The sequence below is a fragment of the Hylobates moloch genome, unplaced genomic scaffold (assembly GCF_009828535.3).
Source record: "Hylobates moloch isolate HMO894 unplaced genomic scaffold, HMol_V3 SCAFFOLD_2, whole genome shotgun sequence".
NCBI lineage: Eukaryota > Metazoa > Chordata > Mammalia > Primates > Hylobatidae > Hylobates > Hylobates moloch.
The window spans coordinates 118,307,394-118,319,903 of NW_026652277.1; the positions used below are offsets into that span (position 1 = coordinate 118,307,394).

At 35.8% G+C, this 12,510-nt stretch overlaps 1 protein-coding gene across 2 annotated transcripts in view; it reads right to left on the minus strand.

Annotated features, from left to right (window-relative positions):
• Nucleotides 1–788: 788 nt before the first annotated feature.
• ASCC3 (activating signal cointegrator 1 complex subunit 3) overlaps nt 789–12,510 on the minus strand; it is a 390,213-nt gene continuing 378,491 nt past the window's right edge. For both annotated transcript variants that reach the window (XM_032155721.2, XM_032155702.2), the window contains exons 38-42: nt 10,039–10,190; nt 8,230–8,377; nt 4,766–4,975; nt 1,962–2,137; nt 789–1,570 (exon numbers count right to left, since the gene is read on the minus strand). In XM_032155721.2, coding sequence (XP_032011612.1) covers nt 1,423–1,570; nt 1,962–2,137; nt 4,766–4,975; nt 8,230–8,377; nt 10,039–10,190 — 834 coding nt within the window. In that variant the 3' untranslated portion in view covers nt 789–1,422. The remainder of the gene's footprint in view (nt 1,571–1,961; nt 2,138–4,765; nt 4,976–8,229; nt 8,378–10,038; nt 10,191–12,510) is intronic.

A 12,510-nucleotide genomic window follows, 5' to 3' on the forward strand; every position in this document is an offset into this window, starting at 1 on the left:
TAACAATGACATTGGAAAATGTTTTAAAATAATTCATTTTAGGGCTAAGAAAACTGAAATTATTTCACAAAGGTAGAATTTCATTCCACTAGAATGCATATGTATGAACATTGAATTTTAACAAGTTTTTAGTTTGAAAAAATATTTTTCAAGATGGAATTTGTTTGGACATAGAGAAATTTTCTTTATTACAGGTGAAAACCTACCCATAGGGGTGAAAAATTTTCTGTCGCAGATTTTTCCTGGAAAGCATAAAGACAAATAATTGTACTATATGATCTATAAGCGCTACAACATGAATTAGATTATACTTCTCTCCTTGTGTAAATAAATATGTCAGAAAGATAATGGAAATAAAGCCTTGAAGTAGAAGGGAAAGAAAAGACGAACAGATGAGTAAGGGGATATTATTTAAAGGAAGCAGAAGAAAACATTGAGTCAGCTTGTTTTGAAGTGCCACTCTATATTTTATTTCCCAGTTAACCATATCTACATTTTCTTTTTTTTTTTTTTTTTTTTTTTGAGACAGAGTCTTGCTCTGTCGCCCAGGCTGGAGTGCAGTGGCGCGATCTCGGCTCACTGCAACCTCCGCCTCCCGGGTTCACGCCATTCTCCTGCCTCAGCCTCTCCGAGTAGCTGGGACTACAGGCACCCGCCACCACGCCCGGCTAATTTTTTGTATTTTTTTTAGTAGAGACGGGGTTTCACCGTGGTCTCGATCTCCTGACCTCGTGATCCGCCCGCCTCGGCCTCCCAAAGTGCTGGGATTACAAGCGTGAGCCACCGCGCCCGGCCAACCATATCTACATTTTCTAAGATCAGTATATTCTGTTTTCTTTGTTATCATCATTAGGCTCCATGATATAATTTTACATTATATATTATTAAACATTTATGACTACAGGAAATTCTTGAAGCTACTTCTACATGTGATCATATCAAAGTATAAATTTTGCTAACAAGACACACTGTGTATCACCTTACAGATTTATATTTTATGCGGCAGAGTTAGAAATCTGTGACAAGTCCTAACACTCGTCACACCTCAATGCGGTTTTCCTTAAAAAAGAAAAAGCAGCCAATATCCGTGTAGATAGTACATTGTGAGATGTAAAATTTGATTGATAGCTCCTAAATATCATCCCAGATATACAGAAATTAAAAGATTATTCTAAATGCTTCTTCATCTTACATATCAAGAAACTCATAAAGATAACATTATAAAAGGCAACATTTGTTAAAAGGCCACTGTGGTTAACTTTATGTCACTGGAGTTAATACTGCAGCCACTGTCAATTTCCTGGATGGTTGAGGTTAGAAGTTGATTCTTTCAAGGCAAACATCAAGTAATTCGATGTTGTCTAGATGACTGAACAGAGAGAATTCTTAGCCACTCCTTTCAAATGGATTGTTCAGGTCAAGTTACTTTAATGCCAGGTCAGTCAGGGAATCAGAGACCTTGGTGTTGACCTGTGCAGAAAGACTCGCTTGTGTAACGTTGAGATAGATGTCATACTGCTGGTCCAGGCCAAGGTAGCAGTCACTCATGAAATATAATGTGTAGATATACCTAAAATATAAAAATAGAAGAAAAATGTAAAACCACTTTTGTAATCACAATCATATTTAATTCTTTCAGAACTTTGGTAGTAGGATGCCGGGCGTGGTGTCTCACACCTGTAATCCCAGCACTTTGGGAGGCCGAGGCGGGCGGATCACGAGGTCAGGAGATGGAGACCACGGTGAAACCCCGTCTCTACTAAAAACACAAAAAATTAGCCGGGCACAGTGGCGGGCGCCTGTAGTCCCAGCTACTCAGGAGGCTGAGGCAGGAGAGTGGCATGAACCCAGGAGGCGGAGCTTGCAGTGAGCAGAGATTGCGCCACTGCGCTCCAGCCTGGGCGACAGAGTGAGACTCCGTCTCAAAAAAAAAAGAACTTTGGTAGTAGGATTCTTCTTACCTTCCAGGTATTTCAGGGGTATAAAAAGAAAGGGAAGCAACATGATGATTTCGAATATATCCCACTCTTTTCAAAGCAATAAGTTCTCTCTTATCCACTTCTCCCAATATCAAAAACCATCCTTCATCTTTTGATTTGGGAAATCGAGGAGTAACTGCACAGCTCTCTGGCTTTCCCTGTAAACCAGAAAAAAAGATACAACATTAAAAATATCTAGACTTCCTATACCACTTGGTTGTGGTTAAGGTTACGTTGTCTTACTTGAAGGCCATACGTCTACATAGTTCAGCATATCTATCTGAGATGTTTTAAATTTTCTTCCATTCTGGTTTGGTGTCTTTGATATGCAATTATTTAACTTACTTCAAGATTCTCAGAGCACATTATAGACACTAGTTCGTAGTTGTAACTATCAGAATATTCGGCCAGTTAGAATAAAAAACTCTGGATCTTGACATCAAATTAGCAAATTCTCATGCTATTCCTACAATTAACTTTAATACCACATTGGTAGATGAACAAATTGAGACATAACCATGTTAACCAAATCTTCCAAAACCTTATTCACAAAAAACGAATGCTTAAGAAAACAAACAAACAAACAAAAACACAAAGCCAATCAAGACTAGACTCTGGACCCCAAGATGATGAGTACTATATCAAATACATACTTTCTCCCTCATCCAAAAATAAAACTCACATAAAAAAGCACATATTCTAATATGGTAGTATTAAAGAGTCCCTTCTCTGAGAAATGGGCAATTTTAAGTCAAGCAATTTGTAAAATATATGAATCACCACAATCCAAAATTAGATATAAACATAATGATCACACTTGAGGTCTTTATTTTAGATCAATTTTTATAAAATGCAAGATTATTCTAATGATTCTTTAAGACAATGACTTTATGGCATAAAATATAGTAATAATGATATATTCTCAGACTTCACTCAGTATTCTAGAGGGAGATGTTTCACTTACAGTATTTCAAAAGGGGGTCAGACAGTAATATATTTTTACAGCATCCAGAAACAAAAATTAAGAGATTTTCTGGCATGATAAATCTAAGTTTTAAGTAGAATATTAAGGTAAAAAAAATCAGTTTTCCCCCATGATTTTATCTTTATGATTATTGCTATTTTTTATTATTATTACTATTATTAGTTTATAACTATTACTTTTTTTTATAAGTTGGAATACATTAAGTCATCTAAAAAATGCTCATATTGCCAGGTGCAGTGGGTCATGCCTGTAATCCCAACACTTTGGGAGGCCAAGGCAGGTGGATCACCTGAGGTCAGGAGTTTGAGACCAGTCTGGCCAACATAATACAAAAAATTAGCTGGGTATGGTGGCAGGCACTTGTAATCCCAGTTACTCGGGATGCTGAGGCAGGAGAATTGCTTGAACCCGGGAGGCGGAGGTTGCAGGGAGCTGATGTTGCACCCTTGTACTCCAGCCTGGGTAACATAAGTGAAATTCTGTCTCAAACAAACAAACAAATGAAAGCTCATATTAAGGTTGGGTGTGGTGGCTCATGCCAGTAATCCCAGCACTTTGGGAGGCAGAGGCAGGCGGATCATTTGAGGTCAGGAGTTCGAGATGAGCTGGTCAACATGGTGAAACCCTATCTCTACTAAAAATACAAAAAATTAGTTGGGTGTAGTGGCACATGCCTGTAAAACCCAGCTATTTGGGAGGCTGAAGCAGGAGAAATGCTTGAACCCAGGAGGTGGAGGTTGCAGTGAGCCAAGTCTGGGTGACACAGTGAGACTTCGTATCAAATAAATAAATAAATAAATAAATAAATAAATAAAGCTCATATTAAAGCCTCTGAAATGCCAGAGGCCAATCAGTTAATACTTACACTGACAGATTTTTTTAGAGTTAGAAATCAAATGAGGTGAGACTTGAAGGTACAATACTGAAAGAACATCTTAAGAATAGAAAGTTACTGATCATTTTGTGTGTGAGAACAGAAGGGACAATACTAATGAACTACAGCTTCACTCCTGAGAGCTTAATCTAGATATGGGAAAGCCCTGAATCCACTGGACCAAAAAGAAGACTAATTCTTTCTTATTTTAATTATTACAGCACTAAAAACCAATCTGCCCACCTGCTGTGTACTAATATTCTTAGAGGACCAGATAATCAGAGGCAACAGAAAAGAGCATAGTAATCTAAAATAAAAATACTGTACATTTTTGGCCTGTATGAACATTGACAAAGCTCTCCTATGCATTATAATGAAGGACGCAGGCAGATGTGGCAACTGAGGCTCAGAAAAGCTTAACATCTTATTCAAATTCATAGAGCTAAAGTGGTAAAGCTTCAGTCTCATCTACATCTAGCCCAGTGTGGTTCCTGTATACCAAAGTGCCTCTAGGGCAGTACTGCTCAAGCTTTAAGGCCCTTAAAAATCATCTGGGGCATTGAGTGAAGGTATAGATTTTGAGATTCCCCCCTCCTTGAGGTTCTGATTCAGCCAGTCTGGAGTGGGGCCAAGGAATTTGCACTTTAAGAGGCACTCCAGGAAATTCTGCTGGCCAGTCTGCATACCATACTTTGACAATAGTACTCTAGGCAATATATTCTTATGTAAGGTACATTTTCTGGGGCTGAAAAACGGCACACAAGGAGAACTCACGAATTGCAAAAGACTAACTCTCGCTGCTTAAGACCAGTTGAGAAAGCAGGATTTATGAATGACACGGGCACATTAGTCATATAACAGATACGTGTGGTGGCGCATGCTGGTATTTGGTGTGAAATATTTGAGAATGGAAACCAAACACTATACCTTGTGGAACCCAAAGTGGACTCTCTGCAAGCTGACTTGAAGCACATACTCTTGGTCAGCATGCAATTTGATCCATTTGTTGTCATCTCGTTTGTCTGCAGTCAGAGTTGAGACAGAGAGTTCATTATGTCCTTCAACTAAGTCATCCCACGAGCCTTTAACACTTATGCCAACATTTATCACTGGCAAGTGAGATAAGAAATTCCATGCCTAAATAAAAACAGAAAAGAAACATAATAAAGGAAGAGTTTCTGTGAAATGCAATGATCAATTAAGAAATAGTGTGCTTTTAGAAGAAAATTAACCTTTTAATGTTGAGATTAATTCTAGATCCAATACAGTTGCAGGAAATAATACAGAGACATTCTGTGGACCATTTAACCAGTTTCCTCCAAAGGTAGTATTTTTCAAAACTACAGTACTTATTACTACTAGGATATTGACATTACCATAATCCAGTGATTTTGTTCAGATTTCCCCAATTTTTCTTGTATTTGTGTCTATATGCATGTATGTGTAAGAATATTGTGCTTTTAGCCTTTTTAATGTCTTTCTAAAAATAACTAAAAGAGGGCTTATCATTATTTAAACTTGTGATTCCTTTATTGTAAATCCCTCCTGATATTGAGCAGCTGTTGACTATACTAAAATAAAACAAGTTAAAAAATGTTTGTTGTCGAACTGGTTTGTTTTAGAGAAGCATCTATTCAGACATTCTCGTGGCTTCTAAGATGGAGAGCATTACTTGGGGATAAAAGGGCAACCTGAAAAAATTTTTGTAATTCAATTATTGATGTTAGAATCCTCCATTGACCACTTATTGTACATTTTTTGGTCCATATTTCAAATGTGCCCTATTTATTCAGAAAAAAATTGTTTATATTCTATATATCATAAGGAATTCTATAAGTCTAGGGTTCCTTCTAGAAACAAATATGAATTTTTGGCATCATCATACTGAGAATGCCAATTAAAATGACACATTAAAAGAAATTTTACCTAACTTTATACTTGCTCTTGAAGTGGAAAGACATTTGTAAAAAATCAGTATTCAAATAGCAAGTGCTCACCAATAACGAATGAATGAATGTGAATACCTAGGTCTACAGAAAAGATATAACAAAAAACTTGAGGTCATCTTTTTCTAACATATACAATTATATGGCAATATCACCATCAATCAAGAAAACTCAATACATTGGCTTTTTTTTTTTTTTAAATCAGTTGTTACCTTCTAAGTTAGTTTTTTAAAGTACATGGTACTTTAATTTTGGTTTTCCTTTTATTCCTTTAATATATACTATAGATTTCCTTATAGGCTTTGATTTTGCTTAGTGCTGCTGAGTATACCTAATTGAAATGAAGTAGCCCTGATGAACCAAACTACCCCTTAGGAATTAAAAAAAATGTAAATTCAATGCAAATTTTCAATTGAACTCCAATCCTATAACCTGTCTTATGAATCTGAAATCATGTCTTGAACTGGATTTTGAGTAGTAAAGCCACAGATTGTATTTCAATCTGTACAATCTGTACAAAGGATGGTCTACTGCCTGCTAGAACCTATAGTCACTAAGTATAGAAGCTGTACCACTAGATGTTCTTCTAAGACTGGCCAGTCTGGAAAAGGGGTTAAGGGGACTTAAAAACACAATTTCTGTAAAGCATTTGACTTTGTCAGACAGCACAAGTAACATTTACCCCATGAAGCAAGACTTGTTATGTTTCTTTACTTGTGCCATTAAATTAGTCACCAATATAATGTTTTGTTATTAGTAACTCATTGGGATTTTACTTTACAAAGTCCCCAAATGTCATATCTGGCTTTTATATATATGTAATTTTTGTAGGACTTAATATTATTATTTTCAATCTACAATGTGTACACATAAATTTATTGGATATATATATTTATGTATATAAAACATGAACTATTTTTAAAGAAACTGCTAAGACATTTCAATACCAGCCAAACATATTTATCTGAGGATTAATCTTCATCTATTGAATCAGGCAAGAGCACTACCATGCATACAATTATTTAATTAGCAGCCAAATCCTCTGCCAGTCAGCAGCCGTTCCAGGCATACTGATGGGGTAGAAGATGCAAATCTCACAGTCGTACTGCTTTTTCTCATTACTACTGCAATTAGCACTTAAATTGATGCTTTAAACATACTAATTTCTGGAATAATTCAGGATTTGTATGTTACCTGGGATCGCCTCACTGCAGAGCCGGCACCAGATTGCTCTGCAAATTGAAGCACTTTTGAGCCAAATAACCATCATCATATCAGACAGAGCCAATTTGCATTTGGTTTTAAAGATAACAGAATGGCAATTTATGCAAATAAATTAAGTAAGTTTACTTCTGAGTTCTCCCTGAACTAATTATAACAATGTTCTAATTTTTCATCGTATCTAAAACTTGGCTTGAAATCAATGTATGTTATGTTGGGAATCTGTTGTTGCTAACAGAAGCTTTGTTTTGATTTAAATATATTGTTTTTATTCATAATTTTGATGGTAATTTAGTTAGAAAGGTAGGCATTTATTATGAATATTTAAATAGTATTTTGTGCCAATCTTGGGTTCAACAGAAACTGAACAGTCAATCAGACGTTAATGCCTGTTATACTTTTTCCAAGTCTTGCTCAAAAATAAGTTCCACTTGGAAAAAAAAAGACATGGTTTAGAAGTTTCTTAATACCTGCATTTGCAAGTCAATATGTTAATTATGTTATAAATCCTGAACGTTTACTTTGACATGTTTAGGGTAAAACTGCTTAAGACTTAAAGTCTAGATAGCCAAATATTTCTGGCATTGTTCATTCATATTTTTGGTCTTCCTAAAGATTGTTTGGAGACATGATCCTTGTTGTTTTCCGCAATACAGATTTAGCTTTCTATGTAAGTTATATGGTTCACACACACAAATGTAGTTTATTTGAAAGGATACTTTTGAATCTAGAAGCAAAGTGATTATAATAAGAGAGGGGCATAAACGAATAACTGAGGGCATTGCATGAAAATATACCCAAGCATACAGAAGGAAACACTACCCTGAAGAGAGGGAGTAGAAGGCTAGGATAATGCAGACGAGTGATAGACAAGCTACATGAGGCTTTTCACAGCCAGCTTAGTAGCATTTATACTGAAACAACTTCTCATAATGCCAGTACCACTATTAATTACTATTACTGTCATTATTTTTAGTATTCATTTACTGAGTTCTTACTCTATGTCAAGAACTGTATAAAGCAGTTTACATAAGAGTATCTTCCTTAATTTTCACAAGAACTTCTTGAGACATGTATGTTTTCATGTTCATAATCAGTAGTAAATGGCAGAGACAATTTAACTCGAGGTAGCCTGGTTCCAAAATCCATGCTCTAAGTTAGAAAACTCCTGGTACACCTTCTCAGAGTAGGGAAGCCTTCAAAACACTTAAGAGATGGTCTTACCTGTTTTGTTTTTGCAGCATGTAGCTCACTTTCTACCATGGAGCTAAATACATGGTCTTTCCCTCCACAGGCATGGATCAGTTCAGGAAGGCACTCGATGGAGGTCCGACCCCTAGCATGTGGGCCCTTCATAATCGGCTTCCATTTCCTAGGAAATAATATCAAACCAACCAAATAATTGTTTCACAGCACAAAGAAGATTTTCTGACAATGGTGGTTTATATAATGATAACTTTTTTTGTTTTAATTAAGAAATAACATTTTAAGACCATTATGCTAAGTTTAAAAATTCAGCCAGCATTCTGTATAGGATAACAGCCCAAGGCAGTACTGTTATCACTGCATCAAATGTATTAATTATGTGTGAGCTCAGTAAATACTTAGGGTTCACAGACACTGGGTGTCTTTCCACAGGAAGGCACTAATGTGAAGTAATGCTTCCATGTAGATGAAGTACTGATCTGGACCCCTGACATGTGCTTAATGGGTGCAGCAAATGTCTTTAATATAATTACTTAAGTTTTAAATTATAAGTTGTTGGGAACATAAAGTTAAAAGTTCATTTTGAGAATTTTTGAGATTTACAGCATTAAGTAGTGCTAGATTCCAGAAACACAGGCCACATAAGTTTTCCAGTAAGAAGAAAAATATAATTGAAATTATATTAATACAGCACTCTTAAGAGTGCTGTGAAAACTGTATCAAATCTCTTAGGCCCCAAGCAGCTACCATAGCAGACCTGCGTGCTGTGTGTGGTAGTACCCTAATGTGCGTTCTTTACTGCTGAAACCCTACTCCCATAACTTTATACCATACTGGAAGGGCTCCTGAAACTGAGCTGCAGACACACAGGAGGTTATCTGCCTTTCTCCCCATGCCACCTGCTGCTGGTATGGCACACTCTCTGAGTGTCTTTTAGTTTCTAGGGACATCCCATGGTAAGAACCCAAGTACTACGGAGACAACTGCCCTGGAACCAAATATATTTGAGTCAAATTGAGGGACTTTCCTAAGGAGACTTCGTGTGTGCCTGAGGTTCTTGTTGGCATCTGTGTCTAGATGTCTCAAATAACTGCCACCCCTCATCTGGATGAACAGGAGTATGGAGTGCATGATGGCAAGCTACAGCCAGATTGTTTTCCTTGTCTACGTGACTGTGAACCAATATTTTGGCTGCAAAGTATCTCTTAACTGGTGTGAAACACTGGTGTGAAAGAAACATTTCCAATTAAACATTGCCAACCCTGCTTGTATTAGACACTGTTCTTTTCCTTGCAAACATATTTCAGTCATGTACACGAGACTTATGGGTTAAATAATTGATGCTAACATAAACTCTTACGTATAGGTTATATTTTGAGCTCCTGATATATATAACTACCTAGTTTGGGACATTTTGCAGATGCACAATTTACTTTTGACAATGGATTTCAGATATCTCTAATCTCCTCAACAATAACAGACATTGGTCATTTATTTTGCTTTAGATCACAAAGAATTTTAATGATGTCTTCTTAAATGAAGATTGATATTGTAAAAGAATAAACAATTAACATAAAAATGTTTCCAATGCTTCAAATGGAAAATGATTTAGATAGGAGAAGTTTAAACTGTAGTTCAGCTTTGGGACTGATGATCAAATTCCAAACAAGAATGTTATGTCACTTGGCCATGTCTCACTCTGGGAAACAGGAGTATTTTCCATGTCAATAATCAGTATTCTCCATAACATAAAAGTTCAGTGACTACATATATAAAAAATATTTTTTTTGAAATCAAAACAATTACATTGAAAAGTAAAACAATTACTTGAAAAGGTGAAGATGATGGTTTTCTATGTTTGGTAGTGTAAGAAGAGACGAGTCTTTTAACCACCGACCCTGGATCACCATCTGAATCAGGTTGGTGATATTCAGGACAGTCACCAGCCAGCCCTGGTTTGCAGCCACATCCAGCATTGCCTGAACAGGGAAAATGCACATGTTACAAGAATTATATCATGGTACTTGCCCCCTCCACTGGGATTCTGATGTTAGCTTTAACAAAAAACAAAGAAACCAAGCATTATATCTCTAAATTACTATTCATCAACATAGAAACCAGAAAATAAATCACAGTTGGATTGCAGGGAACAAATATGATCATAGCATTTACTGTACATTACTTCCTACAAAGGGCCAAATAATAAGTTTGGTTAGGGCAGCAAGGATAGCTACATAATATTGGTAGCTAGCATTAAAACAAAGATAAAAACAGTATACTTACTATGAGAGCAAATACTCATATAATTCACTGTATTAAGAACATTAGCAGCTGCATTTAAAGAGTGAATCTTACGTAGTCTTTCAAATTTAAAATCAATAATGGTAAGGAGATAGTTTTTCTTGCCAAAAATTTATTTTCTCCAAAGAACAGGCTAAAGATAGAGGCCTGGTTTTCAATGACAATAATACACCACACCACATACTAGAAAGGGGGCAACTGCTAGTGGTACATGTGGAATGATGAGAAGCTATTCATATTAGTCTATACATTTAATCTAATGTTTTATGGACAAACAAAAGGCTGCATTTGCTTAAGGCAAAACTAAACAGTGAAATCTTATTTAAACAAAGGCAAAGTTTACACACGCAAAGCTTTCAATTAAATTAGATTCTGGAGAATGCTGACTTAAAGACACATAAGTTAATAACATGATCTTAGGTAGCTATTTTATACAGTTTTAGTACTGTACTCTTGTTTTGGGAAATGAGGATATGAAGACAGGAGAAATTAGATATGCCTAGCAAATAATTAAAATGATACTTTAATAGTAAATATCTCAATGACAGCAAAATATTTGTAAAATGTATAGAATCTGTTGCTAGTGGACTTTTAGAAATAATTTTTAAGGCATATTATGTTGTAAAAATTAATTTGCTATACTACTTAGTACTGTTGATGGGGAAGCATTTTCCTTCTGACCGTTGAATATCCCACTCTGTTCTCTAATTTACAAAAAGTGAAAGTTTAGAAAACATCTGGCTAAACGAATCTGTGGTTTCCTTAGTATATTACAGAGAAATGGAACAAAATTTCTGGATATCATGATTCATGTGATGGCATGGTCAAATTGGTCTTTAGCATCCATTAACCTGCTAGATACACATCATAAAGACAGAATGTTGGTATAAACAGGTATATTTATATATGTGTGTGTATATGAATGTGTATACATGTATGAATGTACTTATTTATAAATCTAGGGAAAATCCACTTATATTCTTCCTTTTTCTCTGTACAGCAGGATAATACACTTTGTCTTTCTTTGAAGTATATGAGACTACAGGTCATGATGAATGCTACTCATAGACAAAAAAAGAGTAGTTCACAAGTCACAACTCTTGAGTCTTACTAAGGGAAGAGAAAAGGAAAAGAGAAATGAGTAATTATACCTAATGCAGTATTGTGATGATGTCAGAACTTGCAATGTGGAGTAGCTATGGCAATTTTACTTGTGATTTTACATTGCAACTTGACTGGAAATAAATTCCAGATCAAAAGCTCACATACTAGAAGAGCTAGATGGATGAACCATATGTTCTTCACTTTGAAGTTTTCATGATGAAGTTGAAAGACTTCATAAAACTTATGAGATTTCCCCACAATTTTTCACTGTAGGATCCAGATGTGAAAATGTAAAAAAATCATGCTCACTACTTATATGAAATAAATAAAAAAGCCATATCATAAATAGAAAACTATTATTTAACTTGTTTAAATTTAGAGAAAAGGCAAGTGGGGAGACCAAGAATCTGTGATGGTAAAAAGTTTTGTGGCTCCCCAGCTGAGTTGAACCAAAATGTTGCTACATGTTTCTCTGCTCAATTACTCCTTAGTTGTCTTGTTCTCTTTGCCCCCACTGCTTTGGTGCAGACCCTCGTTTCTCTCCTGGAAAATTCTAATTATTCTTTATTCTCATCTAATTTCTTTTCAGTCTATATATTGTTACCGAGGTGAATTATAAGAAGGTAAAAGTGCTCATATCATTCCTCTGCTTACCTTTCTTTAATGGTTTTACACTGTATAGGGGATAAAAAAACTGACGCTTCTCTGAATGACAGTCAACATCCTCTGATCTGTCTGGTCCTTGCTTTTCACTCTGGCCATGTCCCCCTCCGTACTCTTAGTAGAGCAAAACGTAACTACTGATATTTTCCCACAATGAACCTTGCTTTAAATGTTTTCTTCTTCTTCTTCCTCCTCCTCTTCCTCCTTTCCTTTCTTCTTCTTCTTCTTCTT